Consider the following 22,131-nt stretch of genomic DNA (forward strand, 5'->3'; position numbering starts at 1 on the left):
ACAGTTCTGAATGTCTCGACTTATAAGCAGGCATTTGACTAATGGGATACAAGTCTCTTCTGTCCTATGCATCTACGTGAAATAAATTTGGAAGTCTCAACTCAGCTCTTGGTAAGCAATAATGTAAAACACAAAACATTCTCTAATTTGATAATAAATGGTCAATCCCTTTCAGTAGTGCCATAGGATGAATGGGAAATATGTTTCACCCATTGCAGCATGGTGCGATCTTTAAAGTTGCAGCAAGCCACATTGCTGGATACTCAAGAAAGATATCTCTATTTTGCAATTGTCTGAGTTGGGAGCAATAGATGCTGACAATGGTAATGGTATTCCATTCCACAGAACTAACATCCTTCACTTTAATGAGCACAAAACATTTATTAAAAAACAAACATGCATGTGGAGTGGTCAGGACTGGCTTTATTCCATTTTCAGTAAGTTCTTTTTTGTGTTTATTAATGGTGACTGCTTATCTTTCCTATGAGGTTGGCATTCACAGGATACTAAGGTATGATGGATGTCCTGATAGGATCATTGATGCCATGTCTAAACACTGATGGACTTCACAGGATACGTAAGTCCAATGGTGTTCTTCGAAACACCTTTGAACGGTCTCACAGGATGTTGTGGTAAACCATTGGTTTGCAATGGATATTGAGGCGTGACACAGTTCCTCAAAGGATACAAAGGTGTAAAGTAGGTGGCTAAAGGATATTGAGTTATGTAGCTCTTAATCGGATAAAAGTTTGGAAAATGGAATGCCATAGGATAACGAGCAGAGACATTATTGTCCACAGATTCTGGGTCTGTGCTTATCACAGAACCCTGTTCTTGGCTGCTATACTTAACAGGGCTTTGGAATGAGCTTCTGATAATTGTAGGACTGTGGGATGGGCTTATGGTCTTTTCAGAATTCATGGCTGTACTTCTGGTCTTCACAGGACTCTGGAATGCACTTCTGGACTTCTCAGAACTCTGGGATGGACTTCTAGTCTTTATAGGACTCTGGGGTGGACTTCCGGTCTTCACAGGACTCTGGGGTGGACTTCTGGTCTTCACAGGACTCTGGGAGGTGCTTCTGGTTTTCACAGAAGTCTGGGATTGGCTTCTGGTCTTTCCAGGACTCTGGAATGGACTTTCCGTCTTTACAGAGCTCTGGGTTGAACTTCTATGTTTTTCAGGATCTTGGTTTGAGCCTACAGTCAGAATAGAATCCTGGACTTTTGTATAGATACTTGCGGGAACAGGGCTTGCAATGTATGTTGCCATAGCATATTGAGGCATAGGGTAAGCCTTCACAAGATACTGGCCTGCAACATTGGCCATCACAGGATACTGGCCTATGTGGTAAGTGTTTTCTGGATGCTGAGGTATGAACACTGTCCTTGTGGGACCCTCTGCTTTAATTTGTGTTCTCTCCACATCCTGGTCTACGCTGTTGGTCCTATTAGGATCCTGGTCTCTGCTATAAGCATTCACAGAATCCTGGTCTTCACTGTTGCTCCTTTTAAGATCCTGATCTGCACTGTTGATCCTTTCAAGACCTCTGTATATACTGTCAAACCTTTCAAGATCCTGGTCTGCATTATCAACCTGATCAAGTTCCCGTTGTGCACTGTTGATTCTTTCAAGATCTTTATCTTTACTGTTGACCCTTTCAAAATCCCGGTCTGCACTACTGACTCTTTCAAGTTTGTTAGCACTATCGACCCTGTCAAAATCATCTTCTGTGCTGTTAGTACTTGTAAGATCCTCAACTGTATCAATGGTTATCATAGGATTATGACTCATGGCATCAGTCTTTGTAGAATCATAAGGTGTTGCAGACTTTTGCATTGGATTCTGATGTGTGCTTTGGTTTTGCACAGAATCAGGAGCAATGATGTAATTCTTCATAGGATTCTGCCGCATGATGTAGGCCATCGGAGGATACTGATCCGTGATGTAGCTCCTTAACTGATATGGAAATAGGCTGTAGGCGGCCATGTCATATTGGCCCATGACGTAGTTCCTTATCGGATATTGATTTGTTGCGTGGCGATTCAAAGGATACTGAGATGTGGCATAGGTCCTGACAGGATATTGAGATGTGGCATAGGTCTTGAATGGATACTGAGCTGCGACATAGGTCCCCACAGGATACTGAGATGCGGCATAGTTCACAGGATACTGAGATGCAGCATAGGTCCCCACAGGATACTGAGCTGTGGTGTAGTTAACAGCATAATTGTATGCAGCATAGGTTCCTGCAGGATACTGAGAGGTGGCATAGGTCTCTACAGGATACTGAGGTGTGGTATAGTTTCCTACAGGATACTGAGATGTGACGTAGGTCCCCACAGGATACTGAGATGTAACATAGGTGTTCACAGGATACTGAGGTGTAGCATAGGTGCTCGCAGGATACTGAGGGGTAGCATAGCTGTTCGCAGGATACTGAGGTGTAGCATAAGTGCCTGCACGATACTGAGGTGTCGCATAGATGTTCGCAGGATACTGAGGTGCAGCATAGGTACTTGCAGGATACACAGGATACTGAAGTGCAGCAAAGGTGCTCGCAGGATATTGAGATGTAGCATAGGTGCTCACAGGGTACTGAGGTGTAGCACTGGTCCTCACAGAATATGGAATTTTGGCATAGGTTCCCACAGGATACTGAGATGTGGCATAGGTTCCCATAGGATATGATGCCTTTTCATATTCCTGAAGAATTCACCATCTATTATTTAGGTAACAGCTGGTTCTGCAGTATGTTACACAATCAGGTTCAAATGGTGTGACAGATTACAGCTGAAGGCTGTTTACAAAACCATCTAAACTCTCTGGTTGTGTCATTATCTTGTAAAACATAATCCAAACTAGTCGCTGTGCCTTATATTACATGCACAATTTTCTTTTCAATTGAAAGGTCAAACTAAGATTTTTGTGCCCTTGGACAGACAGTTCCTCAGGTGTCCTAAACTTTAGCACCAAGGAACGAAGTATTGGATGAAATTTTAGGAACATGAACAACTTACAATTATATCACACCTTTAAAGTAGTAAACTCTCCAAACAGGTACAGAATATTAGGCCCAGTTATTCCTTCTCTTTATTGCAGGTTCAGTTCCTCTGGCTACATGATCATCACATCCTTTTTTCTAAAGAAATTCATCAGGTGAATAGTTTTGCTTTTGGTGAGAAAGCTTTTGAAACAGTTTAATGAATTTAACCAGTAACAAAGAATTTAATGAATAATGGTAAAGGAAAGTAAAATAAATTTGCAACTCAGGATGCAGCTGTAAGATGCTGGCTTCATACCTTTTAAGCATTCACGTTATCACTTGTATAAATGGTCAATTTTACAACTCTGGAGTGGGCAGGAGAACTACATTTTTGAAGAATAGGTCGATGCTCAAGATGTAATTCCAGACTTCATAGGTGGCACAGCAGTTGGCACTGCTGCCTCACAGTGCCAGCGACCTGGGTTTAATTCTGACCTCGGGTGACTGTCTGTGTGGTGTTTGCACGCTCTCCCCGTGCCTGCGTGGGTTTTTTCCAGGTGGTCCGGCTTCCTCCCACAGTCCAAAGGTATGCAGGTTAGGTAGATTGGCCACACTAAAACTGCCCCTTAGTGTCCAAAGCTGTGCAGGTTAGGTGGTGTTATGGATATATGGCAGGTGAGTGGGCCTAGGTAAGGTGCTCTTTCAGAGGATCGGTGCAGACTCGATGGGCCGAATGCCCTCCTTCTGCACTGTAGGGACTCTATAGGTACATTGGAAAAACGTATTTGGTCTAAAGATTCTTCAGAGGGCTGTAGTGCATCTTAGAGTGCATTTAACTTTGCCACTGACACTACAGGAAGCTGTCAAATTAGTTTATTTACACAATTCAAGCGGAGTAAACTGTTGAAAAGGAGGCTGCCATGCCAAAGTTATGCTACATCAGAGTCAAAAAACAAGACTCGAGATGAAGCCTTATGACATTTATAAATTGGACAAGGCTGGGGAGGGGCGATTTCATAGAATTTCATAGAACTTACAGTGCAAAAGGAGGCGATTCAGCTCTTGGAAAGAGCACCCTACCCAAGCCCACACTTCCACCCTATTCCCATAACCCAGTAACCCCACCCAACACTGAGAGCAATTTTGGATACCAAGGGCAATTTAACATGGCCAATCCACCTAACCTCCACATCTTTGGTCTGTGGGAGGAAACCGGAGCACCCGGAGGAAACCCACGCACACACGGGGAGAACGTGCAGACTCCGCACAGACAGTGACCCAAGCCGGGAATCGAACCTAGGACCCTGGCGCTGTGAAGTAATTGTGCTAACCACTATGCTACCGTGCTGGCCCTGAGGGGAGGGGGTGGGGTGGTGTTGTGCAGGATGGTTGGAGACTTGGTGCAGCAGCAGGATATTAAAAAAGCTGTTGCTGCGAAAAGGCTTGATAGTCGCACTGAAAGTGGCCTCATAACCAAGAAGTTAACAATGGGGAAAAGATGAGGAGCAGCAAATTTTTCAATCAGAATTGGTGTACTGAATGAGATACAGTGCAGTTGGATGGATCTTTGGGATAGTTAGAAGGCATCCCCTTAATTCTGTACAGGCAGGCAGCTTTGGTGGCCAATGTCCCTCCCCAACACTAGTTCATAGAATCATGGAATCTATGGTATGGAGACAGGCCCTTCGGCCCAAACTGGTCCATGCCAACCAAAAAGCCCATCTAAGCTGACCCCATGTGCCTACAATTGGCCCATATTCCTCTAAACCTTTCCTATCCATGTATCTGTCCAAATATCTTTTATATGTTATCAATGTCCCTGCCTCAAACATTTCCTCCGGCAGCTCATTCCACATACGTACGACCCTCTGTGTAAAAAAGGTTGCTCCTCAGGTTCCCATTAATTCTTTTCCCACTTAACTTAAACCTATGCTCTCTATTTCTCAATTCCCCAACCCTGGGAAAAAGACTGAGTGCGTTTGCCCTATCAATGACTCTCATGATCTTATACACCTCTTATAAGATCACCCCTCAGTCTCCTACGCTCCAAAGAAAAAAATCCTAGCCTAACAAATACATGGATAGGATGGGTGTAGAGGAGAAATGGCATGAGGAAGTGCTGAGGGTTTTGGCCAATTGTACTGGTATTATGACCAGTACAGCCTTGGAGGGCCGAAGGGCCTGTCTCTGTATTGTTCTTCATCCAATCTCTCCCGAAAACTCATACTCTTGAGTCCTGACAACATCCTTGTAAATCTCTTCTGCATTCTCTCCCGTTTAATAACATCTTTCCTATAGCAAGGCGACCAAAACCGAACAGCGGTGCGGCCTCATCAACAATTGTAACATAACTTCCTAACTTCCACACTCAATGCCCTGACTGATAAAGGCCAGCATGCCAAAAGTCTTCTTCACTGCCCTATCTATCTGTGATTCCACCTTTAGAGAACCGTGCACCCGAACTCCAAGGTCCCTCTGTTCCATGATGCTCCCTAAGGTCCTACCAGGGCTTCCCCATTTTCTTCTCTAGCCTCAGCAGTGTTCTTGGATATACCTGGTAGGTGAAAGTCTTACCCTGTTTTGACTTTCCAAAACAACTCACACTTATTAGTATTGACCTTCATTTGCCATTTCTTGGCCCACTTCCCCAGCTGATCAAGATCCTGCTGCAATTTTTGATAACCTTCCTCACTGTCTACAATATCACCTATTTTAATGTCATCTGCAAACTTACTGATCATGCCTTATATATTCTCATTCAAATCATTGATACAGACGACAGACAGCAATGGGCCCAGCACTGGCCCCAAGGCACACCACTAGTCACAGGCTTCCAGTCCGACAAACACCCTTCCACCATTACCCTATCCTTGCGACCATCAAGCCAATTGTATATCCAATTTGCCACCTCTCCCTGGATTCCATGGGATCGCACCTTCCAGAGCAGCCTACAATGTGGAACTTTCTTAAAGGCCTTACTGAAGTCCATATAGACTACGTCTACCGCCCTGTCCTCATCAACCTTCCTGGTCACTTCATCAAACAACTCTAACAAATTTGTAAGGCATGATCTCCCATGCATAAATCATTCTGACTATTCCTAATCAAGCCCTGTCTTTTCAAATGTCTGTACATCTTATCCCTCAGAATCCTCTCCAGTAACTTACTCACCACAGATGTTAGGCTTACCGGTCTATAATGTTCAGGTTTTTCTTTGCAGCCCTCCAGTTTTCCGGTACCTCACCCATGGCTAACGATGATGTAAGCATCTTAGCCAGGGCTTCCGCATTTTCTTCTCTAGCCTCAGCAGTGTTCTTTGATATACCTGGTCAGGGCCAGGAGATTTATCCACCTTCATACATTTTAATACACCATCAGCTCATCTGCTGTAATGCGAACTATCCCCAACATATCACCACTAACATTCCCAGGTTCCCAGGTCTTTATGTCCTTCTGCACAAATGAGAAATATTAATTGAGAACGTCGCCCATCTCCTGTGGTCCACACATATGTGTCCACCTTGGTCCTTGTGGGGTCCTATTCTCTCTCTAGTTATTCTTTTTCTTTTAATGTACTTAAAGAATCCCTTTGGATTCATCTTAATCCTCTCGGCCAAAGCTATCTCATGCCCCTTTTTTGCCCTCCTAATTTCCTTCTTGAGTATACTCCTGTATCCCCTGCACAACCCCAGGGAATCCCTTGATTCCAGCTGCTTGTACCTGAGCCATGCCACCTTATTTCTCCTGGCCAAAACATCAATATGTTTTGTCATCCAGGGTTTCCTGCTCCTGCCAGCCTTGCCCTTCACCATAACAGGAACAGATACAACCTGAACTCCAGCTGTCTCACTTTTAAAGGCCTCCCACTTGCCAGAGGCCCCTTTGCCCTCAAACAAGCTATTCCAAACAACACTTTAAAAACTCCTGTCTAATTCCATCAAAATTCTCCTTGCCCCAATTTAGAATTGCATCTGTGGACCAGTTTTATCCTTTTCCAAAACTATTTTAAAATTGATAGAACGATGGTCTCGAGTACCAAAGTGGTCCCCCACCGTCACCTCAGTCACTTGCCCTGCCCTATTTCCCAAGAGTAGGTCATGTTTTGCACTTTCCCAAGTAGGACCCTCCACATACTGCCTGAGGAAATTTTCCTGAACACTCAACAAATTCCACCCCATTTAAGTCAGTTGGCACTTTGGCAGTCCCAGTCTATGTCAGGAAAATTAAAATCCCAGACTATGACAATCCTATTACTCCTGCAAGTCTCCCCAATCTCCCTGCATATTTGTTCTTCTAATTCCCTGTTTGAGGGCCAATAGCACAACCCCAATTAGGATATCATCCCCTTCTTATTTCTTAGTTCCACTCACAAAGCCTCACTGGATATTTCATCTCTGACTACTGACGTGATGCTCCCTTTCATCAAAAATGCAACTCTCCCTCCTCTCTTTCCTCCACCTCTGTCCCGCCGAAAGCACTTGTACCCTGGAACATTAAGCTGCCAGTCACGCCCCTCCCTTAGCCATGTTTCAGTTATGGCTATAATATCCCAGTACCACGCACCTATCCATGCCGTGTTCATCAGTCTTACCTGTCAGCCCTCTTGCATTGAAATAGATGCAATTTAATCCAACAGGTTCCCCCCACTCCCTAGCATGCTCCTGCCTATCATAACTATTCGGCCTGCCACTGCTGAGTACTGCATCTCCTTTCAGCCCGTCATTTGCTTCCCTCCTGCTGAGGATCCCACCCCCTGAAAATCTAGTTTAAACCCACCCTTGTGTCATGTGAGAGTACCTTTAAGAAATGGGAGTTTATAAATGGGTGTGTATATAAATATCTGTAGTGAGAGTACCTTTAAGAAATGGGTGTTTAATACTGTAGTGATGTCAGAGCTGGGCTGTCTGTCAGCTTTTTACTTTTGTTTTTGAGCAGGCTGCAGGGTGTGTTTTAGTTTTGTTTTCAGTGTTGGAGCTGAAGCCAGACAGAGCAAGTGTACTGTTGATCTCTTTGCCATGAAAAGACTATCTCTTGATCATTTGGTGAATTCAGAATTATAAATGTTCTCAGTAGTGAATGTAAACCTAATGCGCTTCTGTTAAAAGGCGTTTTTAAGTCGTATGGATGTTAAAAGGAAAGTTTAAAGGATTACTTAGTGTTGTGTTCTTTGGGGGTTGTATTTGAATTAATGGTTGCTAAGATTTTCACTGTATGTTTTAAAAAGGTTAACTTGAGTTCACAGAATAACATTGTTTTGCTTTAAAAAACTTTTCCATTTCTGCTGTTCCAGTAGAGTGGGTTGTGTGCTCCCCATAGCACAATCTATTAAATGTTGTGTGCCAGGTAAACTCCATGCTACACTTTGGGGTTCTCTAAACCCTGGCTCATAACAAACTGGAGATTCGAGGGGGATAAAAATCTATCTATTGGATTGGCTTAGTGAACTTAAAGACAGTGAGGGGTGAGCATATTGTGGGTGCTTTTCAGGTGTGGTATTTTAGTTTAAGTAGGGAGTGTGTTGTGCACAATGGCTCTTTCAGAGGCTCTGAAGTTTTTGGGGGTGGAGACGGTCACACGCAGTACATTACGGACAGAGACTAAAATCAGACTGTTAGATTTGGCAAAAACATTTCAGTTAATGTTACCTGACAAAATGTGAAAAGATTAGGTCATTATGGCGGTGGCTAAGCATTTAAAGTTGCCTGACATATAGTTTGACTCATTGGAAATGGCCAAAATTCAGTTGCAAATTAAATAAATAGAACATGGGAAAGAATTAAAGCAGCTTGAATACGAAAGAGATAGAGAGGAAAAAGAGAGAGCGAGAGAAAGAGATGGAGAGGAGAAAGAAAGAGAGAGAGAAAGAGTTCGAGAGAAAAGAGAGAAAGAGAGGAAAAGGAAAGAGAGAGAGAAGAAAGGAGAAAAGAAAGAATAGCCCTAGCAGAACAAAAAGAGAAAGGGAGATACAGATCAGGGAAAAAGATAAAGAGAGAGAGTTTGAACTTCAGAAAATGGCCATGAAACATGACAGTCAGTTAAACTTAGCAGACGTAAAGGGAAACGTACAGTTGGAGGATAGTGATGAGGATAGTGAGAAAGAGCGTCACAGTCAAAGGCTTGGTGGGGATCTATTTAAATATGTCCAAGCATTGCCAAGGTTTGACAAGAAGGAGGTAGAAGCCTTTTTAATTTCATTTGAGAAGGTAGCTAAACAAATGAAATGGCCACAGGACATGTGGGTATTACTGATTCAAACAAAGCTGGTAGGTAGAGCTAGTGAAGTGTTTGCATCGCTACCGGAGGAGGTATCTGGGACGTATGAGGAGGTGAAAAAATCCATCTTAGGTGTAAATGACATAGTGCCTGAAGCCGACAAAGGTTTAGAAATTTCAGGAAAGAATTTTGTCAAACATACATGGAGTTTGAGAGGATCAAACAGAGTAATTTTGATCGGTGGATAAGGGCTTTGAAAATAGACCAAACGTATGAAGCTCTCAGAGAAATGATACTTTTGGAGGAGTTTAAAAATTCAATTCCTGATGTAGTGAGAACTCATGTGGAAGAGCAGAGGGTTAAAACTGCGAAATTAGCAGCAGAAATGGCAGATAATTATGAATTAGTTCATAAATCAAAGCTTGATTTCCAACATCAGTTTCAGCCTGTGAGGGATAGAATCTGAGGACATGAGAAATACTCAAGTGGTAGAGGCAAAGGTCATCTGATGGGAGATAATAAGGAGAGTGTACCTCAGGTTAAAAAAGAAATCCAGGAGGGTGGAAAAGAAATTAAAAGTTTCAAATGTTTTCACTGTAATAAACTAGGCCATGTAAAGTCCCAGTGTTGGTGGTTGAAGAAAAGCACTGGGAAGGCTGATGTGGTAAAACAGGATAAGACAGTAGGGTTTGTTAAAGTGGTAAAGGAAAGCTCAAGTGAAGTGAAGGAGGTGCAAAAGATTGTACAGCCTGATCAAGAGGTGATTGATAAGAAAGTGCCACATCTCTTTAAAGAATTTACTTGTGCGGGTAAAGTTTACTCATGTGTATCAGGAGGAGCAGGTAAAGAAGTCACAATTTTAAGAGATACGGGAGCTAGTCAATCTTTAATGGTAAGAGATGAGGAGTTATGTAGTTTGGGAAGAATGTTGTCAGAAAAGGTGGTAATATGTGGAATTCAGGTTGAGAGGAGTAGTGTTCAATTATATACGGTAAGATTGGAAAGTCCAGTGAAGAGTGGTGAAGCGGTAGTCGGAGTAATAGAGAAACTATCTTGTCCAGGAATACAGGAATATCTTGGGTAATGATATAGCTGGATCGCAGGTGGGAGTGATGCCTACTGTGGTTGATAAGCCAGTGGAAAATCAGACAACTGAAGTGTTGAAGGATGAATATCCTGTGATTTTTCTGGATTGTGTGATAACAAGGTCGCAAAGTCACAGGTTAAGACAAGAGGAGAAATCGAAGAGTTAAGATGAAGTTGAAGTGCAATTATCAGAAACGATTTTTGATCAGATGGTTGAAAAAGCACAAGAACAGATGGAGGATGAGGCGGATATTTTTAGTTCAGGAAAATTGGCAGAGTTACAACAGAAAGATGTAGAAATAAAACGGATGTATCAGAAAGCATACACGGAAGAGGAATCTGCATGTATACCAGAGTGCTATTACCGTAAAAGTGATGTCTTGATGAGAAAATGGAGATCTTTACATATGCAGGTGGATGAAAAGTGGGCAGAAGTTTATCAAGTAGTATCGCCGGTAGGGTATAGAAAGGAGGTGTTGCGAGTTGCACATGAGGTACCAGTGGGAGGTCATTTGGGAATAAGGAAAATTCAAGCTAAAATCCAAAAACATTTTTATTGGCCTGGACACATAAAGATGTAGTTAAATAGAGCAATTAAATTTTGTCAATCATGTCACGCATGTCAAGTGATAGGGAAACCTCAAGCAGTGATAAAACCAGCACCCTTAATACCCATGCCAGCATTTGAGGAACCTTTTACAAGGGTCCTAATTGATTGCGTAGGACCACTTCTGAAAACAAAAAGTGGGAATCAATATCTTTTGACGCTAATGGATGTGTTAGTAGGTTTCAAGAGGCCATTCCAGTATGTAATATTACAGCTAAAAAGATTGTGGAGGAGTCACTTAAATTCTTTACTAGATATGGACTACCCATAGAAATACAATCGGATCAAGGATCAAATTTTACATCCAGGTTATTCAAAGAAGTTATGGATAGCTTAGCAATAAAACAATTTAAATCAACTGCGTACCATCCAGAATCGCAGGGAGCGTTAGAAAGGTGACACAGACTTTAAAGACAGTGTTGAGGGCTTATTGTCAAGATTATCCAGAGGATTGGGATAAAGGAATTCCATTCGTACTGTTTGCAATTAGGGATGCACCTCATGAATCAACCAAATTTAGTCCTTTTGAACTAATTTTTGGTCATGAGGTAAGAGGACCACTTAAATTGATTAAGGAAAGATTGGTGAGTGAGAAATTGGAAATTACATTATTGGATTACGTGTCAAATTTTAGGAAATGATTAAATAGCGCAGGTGAATTGGCTGGACAACATTTCAAAGTTGCACAAATGTGATGAAACAGGTAGCGGACAAGAAATCCAAAGTTCGTAGTTTTGCCTGTGGAGATAAAATTTTAGTATTGTTACCTGTGGTAGGTGAACCTTTAAAAGCAAGATTTTGTGGACCTTATCAGATTGAAAGGAAATTAAGTGAGGTGAATTATGTGGTAAAAACACCAGATAGAAGGAAGACTCACCAAGTTGTCATGTGAATATGCTTTAAAGGTACTTTGAAAGGGAAGGAGAGAAAAAGGAGGAGGTTTTAATGATTCTAACACAAAGTGACGAACTAAATCTAGATGACTGCAAATTTGACATACCTCTAATTAAATTGAAAAATGAGGATGTTCTTAAAAATTGGGATGAATTGTTAAATTACCTTCCAGAGGAAAAACAGACTGACCTGAAAGAGTTATTGATATCACATGGGCAAGTTTGTAGAGATAAATTGGGGAGTACTAAAATGGCTATACATGATGTTGATGTGGGAAATTCTGTTCCAATCAAACAACATCCATATAAACTTAACCCTTTAAAATTGGCACAGGTTAACAAAGAGATTGAGAGTATGCTTAAAAATGGCATAATTGAAGTGGTTTTCAGCCAATGGAGCTCACCCAACGGTTGTGTGTGGACTATAGAAAGGTTAATGCAGTTACAAGAACGGAGTCTTATCCTATTCCACGTTTGGAAGATTGCATTGAGAAAGTGGGACAGAGGGCAGCACGGTGGCCTAGTGGTTAGCACAACCGCCTCACGGCGCTGAGGTCCCAGGTTCGATCCCGGCTCTGGGTCACTGTTCGTGTGGAGTTTGCACGTTCTCCCCGTGTCTGCGTGGGTTTCGCCCCCACAACCCAAAAATGTGCAGAGTAGGTGGATTGGCCACGCTAAATTGCCCCTTAATTGGAAAAAAATAAATAATTGGCTAATCTAAATTTATAAAAAAAAAGAGAAAGTGGGACAATCAGCTTTTATTTCTAAACTGGATTTACTTAAAAGGTTACTGGCAGGTACCTTTATCCGAAAGGGCAAAGGAGATTTCAGCTTTTGTGACTCCAGATGGTATGTACCAATTCAAAGTTATGCCATTTGGCATGAAAACGCACCAGCCACATTTCAACGGTGAACTTAAAAGTTGTTTCAGGATTACCCAATTGTACGTTATATATCGACGATCTGATAATTTTCAGCCAGACATGGACAGAACATTTAAAACATCTGATGGAGTTATTCAATTAACATCAGGAGGCGGGTTTGGTGATAACCCCAGTCAAAAGTGAATGTGGAAAGGCCCAAGTCACTTTCCTTGGCCATACAAATGGACAGGGTCAAATGTTCACACAGGATGTGAAACCAACAGTTATTGAGGAGTTTCCGATACCCTCAAGACAAAGGGAAATAGTGCGATTTCTTGGCATGAGTGGATTTGATTGTCATTTGTGAAAAAGTTTTGTAGCATGATTGCTCCACTGATGGACTTGCTGAAGAAACATCGAAAATTTCAATGGACAGCGGACTTTCAACAGGCATTTGACAGCCTGAATGCTGTGATAACCAATGCTTCTGTGTTGGAGAATTGCAAGGGACTCTTAATCAGATTGAACTAAAGTATCTGACTTTAAAAAGAAATGCCAAGGCGTCGAGCAATGGATGGATCGTGCAGAGACCTTCTTGTTCAAAGAGACTGTCAATAGAGATGGATTTCAGTTGGAGGAAGAACGGAAAAAAAAGGACTATATTTTTATACCTGTTTGCGTGTGTTTTCTTTTTGAAATGAGAAAGTATATTTATTGTGTGCATTTCTTCAAGAATGGTTGAAAGGTGAGAAATGAAACCATCATGAAGTTGGTGGTTTATTTTTTTTCTTGGGGGGAGGTGTCATGTGAGAATATCTTTAAAAATGGGTGTGTACATACATATTTGTAGTGAGAGTACCTTTAAGAAATGGGTGTTTATAAATGGGTGTGTATATGAATATCTGTAGTGAGAGTACCTTTAAGAAATGGGTGTTTATTACTGTAGTGATGTCAGACAGTGGGTGGAGCTGGGCTATCTGTCAGCTTTTTACTTTTGTTTTTGAGCAGGCTGCAAGGTGTGTTTTAGTTTTGTTTTCAGTCTCTTGGAGCTGAAGCCAGACAGACCAGGTGTACTGTTGATCTCTCTGCCATGAAAAGACTATCTCTTGATCATTTGGTGAATTCAGAATTATAAATGTTCTCAGTAGTGAATGTAAACCTAATGTGCTTCTGTTAAAAGGTGTTTTTAAATTGTATGGATGTTTAAAGGAAAGCTTAAGTGTTGTATTCTTTGGGGGTTGTATATGAATTAATGGTTGCTAAGATGTTCACTGTATGTTTTAAAAAGGTTAACTTGAGTGCATAGAATAAACATTGTTTTGCTTTAAAAAATACTTTTTCATTTCTGCTGTACCACACCTGTAGAGTGGGCCGTGTGCTCCTCATACCACAATCTATTAAAAGCTGTGGGTCAGGTGAACTCCATGGTACACTTTGGGGTTCTCTAAACCCTGGCCCATAACACTTGTAGCACTAGCAAATCTGCCTCCCAGGATATTGATTCCCCTCCAGTTTTCTATTCCAGTGCTGGAAAATTTTCAATTAACTCACCAGAGCATATTTTTTTGTTTTTTCCTCCATATTTTTCTTCAATGTTCTTCACACATGTGGTAATCCTTCATGCCTTACCCTTACTCTGCTCACGGGCTGCTCCAGCAGGCTGCACTGTACACTTCCATTACTGTAACATACATGCAACCTTTACATTAGTAGAAAGCCCTGCCAAACACCAAAACTGCCCATTCTTGTCTGCAGATCCTATTATTGCGTGATGTGTCTTACTTTTCTCATGAATGCTTTGTTCAACTTTTACAGTTCATACTTACGCATGTCATATCATAGTCCATCATTTATGACCAACATTCTCAGATGTTTCTCATTCCCTGATTTATGATGGAGTTCCCATTCCCCAGCATATACTTCTCACTATTCACAAGGAAGAAGCACAGCATAGGCACATTGCAAAGACCATTGTGGGAGCAAAGTAGGCAGAACAAAGGCAGCTGGAATGTCTGATACTTCTACAGTTTATGGTTCAGGACTGGTCGCATTTTGCAACTTGCTCATGCACCTACAAATGCTACACAAAACACTTCAACTTTCCTGCTAATATTTTAACTTCTCTTCATCTTCATTTCCTTCAGGCAAGCAGAAAAATAAGTCACAGCAGAAAGGTGAACAAATGGCCAAGGACCTTCTGCCTCACGTCAGATTATCACATCCTCGTCTTGCCAACATTTACTCTTGCTCTCACACACATCAGCTGAAAGATACACCTGGTGTGAATTCAAATGGCTATGAGAATATGCGACTTATTGACCAACATAACACGAGGAATTAGCAGTATAAGTGGAATCTGATATTGCTGAATTAAGGCTTTGGAGCTGGGGTCTGTGGATTGTATTCCCAATTGTTCTGTTCTGAATAGAACGGGCTGAATTTTCTGCTTTGTTACGTTGGCAGCGAAAATTGCGATCGGGCGGAGAATAGCTTGCAATGGAAAGATTGCAATTTGCACAAGGCGCTGATTCCGTCGCTATGCTCCGGCCCCTCAATAGCAGCGTTATTGAAGTTTGCGCTGTCGGCTCCATGCAAAACAGTCATTTGCATGGATTTAACTATTATTAGCGGGTTGGACACTTCATTCTCCACCCCTCCACGATTTTCCACCCCTATCAGGCGTGAATAGGGCCTGAGCCCTATAGATGTTGAGGGGCAGCAGGAGGCTAAACCAAATTCTGAAAAACTCTCAAAAATTGTCGTGTTTTCTGGAGAATGGCTGCCCTGGCCGGTGGTGAGGGGGTGGGCAATTGCAGGGTATGGCTTGGTGCCAAGCCCGTGGACTCGGGGTATCCCCCTCAGGATTGGGGTGGGCTTGCTCAGACCGCTATGGCTGTAGTATGTCTTTTAAACGCACACCTTTGGTGCTACGTACAGGCTCCTGGTGTTCACTCCGGTGACTGCTTACTGTGTCCTGTAAATGTTCACAGAACCTCTGGTGATGTGGGAGCCCACCCAGGCCACCCCTCTGGATACCCTCATACCCAGCAGTTTCAACTGGGGAATGGGCGTGGCAAAGTTCAATAACTGGATGTTGGCACTCCTCAGAGGCGCTGCCCCATTGCAGAGGAAGCAGGGGATCAGCAGAGCTAACCACACCTACACCATGACGTTTGGTACCCTTCCTGGTTCTTTGCCCCTCTCAGGGCAGAGGCCTCACCAGTGCCCCCCACCCCTCAGATCATGGGGTTTATCCTCCTGGTGAGGCTGGCAGCATTGACTACCTCTGCCACCAGCTTGAATACACTGTTCAGGAGGGTGGCTGGAGTCTGCAGCCCATCCTGCGAAAAGGATGTCCCTATTCTCCTCATTGGTTGAGCAGTGGGTCTATCACAGACTCCTGAAAGTGTGTGTGTGTTTGTGGGGGGGCAGGTCTTCGCTAAGCCATCTTTGATCTCCATGGCTGCAATGCATGTCTGATGCGTGAAGTGTTTAGAAACTGTTAGGCTCTTTAACGTTAATTCTGGCTCCTCTGAGCTTCCAATTCACGCCGGCAGAGAACTGATCCATTTCCATGTCCTGAATCGTTGAACGAATAGCATCTCCAATGGAAAAGCAAATCACACATTATTCAGTCCCGGCAGGAATACTCCAAATGGAGAATCAAGCCCAAGGTTGCTGGATGTGCATCACAGCTAGGTAGAGGCATTAAAAATAAATACAATGCCATCCTTTGTGCCATTCCTGGAGCATGCTGTAGCTCCAGGAATATCCAGCTTTTAGGGAGGCCTCCAGATTAGTCATGTTTCTAAATTGGAGCTGGGAGTCCACAGGAGACAATAATGATGAATGGCTTTTGAGAGCATTGGAGCAGAATCTCCGAGAAATTGTAGAAGCTAATTGTTACCACCAGCTCGCCTGTCCTGCTCATGGGTTGACAGTTGTACACAGTTTTAAAACATTTTTGTATTGGATGTGGTAATCGCTGACTGGGCCAGCATTTATTGCCCATCCTTAATTGCCCTTGAGAAGGTGGTTGTGAGCCGTCATCTTGAACCACTGAAGTTCACGTGGTGCAGGGACACCCATAGTGCTGTTCAGAAGGGAATTCCGGGCTACAAGTGCACACTTCAACTGTACAAATGCATACAAAGAGATCAGCAACTTGATGGTGCTCTTTTGTCTGATGGGCTATGCAGTCAGTTGTCTTTGATGTCTGCTTATGTAACTGAATGAAGATTGGCCTCAGCTGCCGATGCAGCAACATCAGTGGAAATGTAGCCTGGATCAAAATGTCCTGGGACTCAACATCCAGAAGGCCAGGGCCACTTCAGTTCCAAAGAGTTCATATTTTCAAAGGCATCAAGTATCTGGCATCGTTTTCTCAGATAGAAACTGGAAGAAGCACCGATTTTGACGTCGGCGTCAACACTTCGGAGAATCCCGGCCCTTATCTCTAGTTGCCCTTGAGTGGTGGCAGTGGATCTTCTTCTTAAACCATTTCATCCATGCAATTAAAATGCATCCACAATACTGCTAAGTAGTGATTTCCAAGATTTTGATTCTGCAACAACATGTTTTATATTTCCAAGCCAGTGGATAAATATCCAAGTCAGGTCATATATGCTAATCTCCTCACAATCATTAGAGCCAGTCCTGCCGTGCTTCAAGAAGAGCTTCCGTGCCTTTGTAGCATTTTCTTTGTAAATGTGGCCGTTTGACAATTGAGAAACAGGACCTGGCAGGGAGGAAGATTTTCGGCTATCCAGATGCAGTGTCCAATCTGCAGTTGTAACATAATAAATTATTTAAACTTAGATGCGCTGTAGTTCATCATTCACTTCGGATAGTCGTACAGAACAGGGAATAGCTTGGAAAGTATCAGCTGCCACTGCGGATTTACATGAGTTGTTGAAAATGTTCTTTACAGCATTGATGGATGACTTTGCCATCCTTTTTAAAAAATATATATTTTTATTCTCCTCCTTTTTCAAATTTTTTCTCAAATTTCCACCCACTAACAATAAACAATAAGCAGTAATGAATATAATGTCAATCTACATATCAACAACAATCCCATCTTCCCACCAACCCCCAAACATTAGCCCGCATGTTAACACAAACAAATAACAAAAAGAAATCAGGAATCACCCATCGTCACCATTAACACATACAGTCCTCCTCTCCCCAAACCTCCCAACCCCCCCTAATGTTCGATGTAATCCAATTCTTGAAAGTGCATAATGAATAACACCCATGAATTGTAGAACCCCTCCATCCTTCCCCTCAGTTCAAACTTAACATTCTCAAGGGTCAATAATTCCAGCAGGTCCCCCCGCCACACCAGGGCACAAGGTGGAGAGGTTACTCTCCATCCCAACAGGATATGCCTTTGGGTGATCAACGAAGCAAAGCGAAGGCTACAACATCTGCCTCCGCACCTGTTTCCAACCCTGGCTGGCCCGACACCCCGAATATGGCCTCCTGAGGACCCGGGTCCAGTTTCACATGCACCACTTCAGAGATTACCCCAAAAACCTCCTTCCTGTAATCCTCCAGATTTGGACAGGACCAAAATATATGAACATGGTTTGCGGGGCACTCCCACAAGTTTCACACACATCTTCCACCCCCTCAAGGAGCTGGCGCATCCTTTCCCTTGTGAGGTGTGCTCTATATACCACCTTCACCTGTATCAGCCCCAACCTCGCGCATGAGGTGAAGGCGTTCACCCTCCAGAGCACCTCACACCAGAACCCCTCCTCCATCCCTCTCCCAACTCTTCCTTCCACTTTGTTTTGATCCCTTCTAGTGGTGCCATCTTCTCTTCCAAAATAGCCCGTAAACTGCCAACACCACCCCTTTCTCCAGTCCCTCTGTCGTCAGCACCTCCTTCAGCAATGTGGAGGCCAGCTCCACCGGGAAGCTCTGTAACTCCTTCCTGGCAAAATCTCGAAGCTGCATGTATCTAAACATTTCCCCCTGCTCCAGCCCATACTTTGCTCCCAGCTCCTTCAATCCTGCAAACTGACCCCCAAGAAACAAATCTTTTAGTGTCTTAACCCCTTCTCCCATTTCTGAAAATTTCCGTCCCTCTTCCCTGGCTCAAATCTGTGGTTCCCCCAAATCGGCATTTCCCTTGACCCTGCCCCCAACCCGAACTGTTGGCGAAATTGCCTCCAAATTCTCAATGAAGTTATTATTACCGGACTCACTGAGTATTTCCCCGGGGCCATCGGGAGCGGGGCTGTTGCTAGCTAACTCTCCTCCATTCTGACCCACTGGGAATCAACCCCTCTGCCCAGCTCCGCATCTTCTCCACATTCGCCACCTTGTAATAATACATAGGTTTGGAAGACCCAAACCCCCTGGCTGCCTTCCCCTCTGTAGCAGCACCTTTCTAACTCTGGCCACCCTTCCTCCCCATATGAACGAGGTAATCAACTTTGTCATCCTTAATGAGAAAAACACCATCTTGTGATCTGAAAACAGATTTTGCCCATTTTACCTTTGACTATAGATTGGTCCTGGTGGCTTCATAAAAGCTTTGCATATCATGATGGTCAGCATATTGTTGGATCTTTCAGGCTTTCTCTTCCCACATGTCCTTTATCTTCTGGATTTGTCTTTGGATATCAGCCTTGAGCTGCTGCAGTGCTGCCTTCTTGATTTGTGGCTGCTCATTTTTGTTTCAGCATTGTAAACATCAGACCAACCTTAGTGAAGATGATGCTTGAACCCAATGGTCTGGGCCCAGGATCTGAATTTATTTCATCCTAATGTTTTGCAATTGAGTTGGATTGTGTAGATGTTGGATCTGCCAAAGCAGCATGCATGAAACAGCAGGTAGAAAATGATGAACAAAGTTTATTAGCAATACAATCAACTCTCCACTCTCTGAAGGGCCTCCCTCCCTTACCTGCACCCAGATCAAGGCTTTTATATAGTGAGGGCTCCCTTTGTTCAGAGAAATCCCCGCCGCCTCTATTACCGTGGAAGTACATATTCCGTAGAGGTCGCGGGGAATCTGATTGTCCTTATTCCTTGACATCCGTGGAGCTTATAACAGTGGATTTCCCAGATCGGTGTGAGTTGTACATTAATTTCTTTTTTTAGGCTGCTTTAGCTGAGACATTCATCATTTTCCTACTGGACTTTCGAGCTTTGTGATACAAACATACAAATTAGGAGTAGGCCACCTGGCCCCACAGGCCTGCTCTGTCATTCAATAAAATCATTGCTGATCTGACTGTAACCTCAACCCCACATTCCTACATAAACCTGATAGCCTTTCACCCCCTTGTTAATCACAAATCTGTTTGGCTCTGCTGTAAAGATTCTGCTTCCACTGCCTTTTAAGGAAGAGAATTCCAAAGACTCACGGCCCTCTGAGAGGTTCTCCTCATCTCTGTCTTAAATAAGCAACCCCTTATTTTAAACATGACAGTAGGGTGTCATTTGCATTGGCATTCCCCACCTCATTCAGATCTTTAATTCAATCAATTACATAATCAAGAGATACCAATGCTTTGATCTAAGATACCTCTATGGTGGTTTTGCATTTACCCTTCTGGCAGAAAAGGGTGTTTGTTAGAATGAGACCATGCTGAGCACATATTGTCAACAGGAGGGTGCCTTGTAATAATACATGAGGTTTGGAAGACCCAAACCCCCTGCCTGCTTTTCCCTCTGTAGCAACTCCTTTCTAACTCTGGCCACCTTCCCTCCCCATATGAACGAAAATTAACTCCATGGACAGCCCAGACATCGGGGCTGGTTTAGCTCACTGAGCTAAATCGCTGGCTTTTAAAGCAGACCAAGCAGGCCAGCAGCACGGTTCGACTCCCGTACCAGCCGCCCCGGACATAGAACATAGAACATTACAGCGCAGTACGGGCCCTTCGGCCCTCGATGTTGCGCCGACCTGTGAAACCATCTGAAGCCTATCTGACCTACACTATTCCATTTTCATCCATATGTCTATCCAGTGACCACTTAAATGCCCTTAAAGTTGGCGAGTCTACTACTGTTGCAGGCAGGGCGTTCCACACCCCTACTACTCTCTGAGTAAAGAAACTGCCTCTGACATCTGTCCTATATCTACCACCCCTCAATTTAAAGCTATGTCCCCTCGTGTTGGTCATCACCAACCGAGGAAAAAGACTCTCACTGTCCACCCTATCTAACCCTCTGACTATCTTATATGTCTCTATTAAGTCACCTCTCAGCCTTCTCCTCTCTAACGAAAACAACTTCAAGTCCCTGAGCCTTTCCTCGTAAGACCTTCCCTCCATACCAGGCAACATCCTAGTAAATCTCCTCTGAACCCTTTCCAAAGCTTCCACATCCTTCCTATAATGTGGTGACCAGAACTGCACGCAGTACTCCAGGTGCGGCCGCACCAGAGTTATATACAGCTGCAGCATGACCTTGTGGCTCCGAAACTCAATCCCCCTGCTGATAAAGGCTAGCACACCATATGCCTTCTTAACAGTCCTATTAACCTGGGTGGCAACTTTCAGGGATTTATGTACCTGGATGCCGAGATCTCTCTGTTCATCTACACTACCAAGAATCTTGCCATTAGCCCAGTACTCTGCATTCCTGTTACTCCTTCCAAAGTGAACCACCTCACACTTTTCCGCATTAAACTCCATCTGCCACCTCTCAGCCCAGCTCTGCAGCTTATCTATGACCCTCTGTATCCTATAACATCCTTCAGCACTATCCACAACTCCACCAACCTTCGTGTCATCTGCAAATTTACTAACCCATCCTCCTACACCCTCTTCCAGGTCATTTATAAAAATGACAAACAGCAGTGGCCCCAAAACAGATCCTTGCGGTACACCACTAGTAACTGAACTCCAGGATGAACATTTGCCATCAACCACCACCCTCTGTCTTCTTTCAGCTAGCCAATTACTGATCCAAACCGCTAAATCACCTTCAATCCCATACTTCCTTATTTTCTGCAATAGCCTACCGTGGGGAACCTTATCAAACGCCTTACTGAAATCCATATACACCACATCAACCGCTTTACCCTCATCCACCTGTTTGGTCACCTTCTCAAAAAACTCAATAAGGTTTGTGAGGCATGACCTACCCTTCACAAAACCGTGTTGACTATCGCTAATCAACTTGTTCTTTTCAAGATGATTATAAACCCTATCTCTTATAACCTTTTCCAACATTCTACCCACAACCGAAGTAAGGCTCACAGGTCTATAATTACAGGGTTGTCTCGACTCCCCCTTCTTGAACAAGGGGACAACATTTGCTATCCTCAAGTCTTCCGGCACTATTCCTGTCGACAAAGACGACATAAAGATCAAGGACAAAGGCTCTGCAATCTCCTCCCTGGCTTCCCAGAGAATCCTATGATAAATCCCATCTGGCCCAGGGGACTTATCTATTTTGACATTTTCCAAAATTGCTAACACCTCCTCCTTTTGAACCCCAATTCCATCTAGCCTGGTC

General features: G+C 43.4%; 1 protein-coding gene across 8 annotated transcripts in view; it reads right to left on the bottom strand.

Moving 5' to 3' along the window:
* Positions 1-403: 403 nt before the first annotated feature.
* Positions 404-22,131, bottom strand: part of LOC119969363 — a 52,259-nt gene continuing 30,531 nt past the window's right edge. For 2 of the 8 annotated variants that reach the window (XM_038802905.1, XM_038802908.1), the window contains exons 2-3: positions 14,200-14,329; positions 404-2,706 (exon numbers count right to left, since the gene is read on the bottom strand). In XM_038802905.1, coding sequence (XP_038658833.1) covers positions 550-2,706; positions 14,200-14,229 — 2,187 coding nt within the window. In that variant the 5' untranslated portion in view covers positions 14,230-14,329 and the 3' untranslated portion in view covers positions 404-549. Of the gene's footprint in view, positions 2,747-3,020; positions 3,143-14,199; positions 14,330-14,474; positions 14,494-19,156; positions 19,343-22,131 lie in introns of those variants that run through there. The other 6 variants (XM_038802913.1, XM_038802911.1, XM_038802907.1 and 3 more) reach the window with 6 other exon arrangements.

The sequence above is a fragment of the Scyliorhinus canicula genome, chromosome 7 (assembly GCF_902713615.1).
Source record: "Scyliorhinus canicula chromosome 7, sScyCan1.1, whole genome shotgun sequence".
NCBI lineage: Eukaryota > Metazoa > Chordata > Chondrichthyes > Carcharhiniformes > Scyliorhinidae > Scyliorhinus > Scyliorhinus canicula.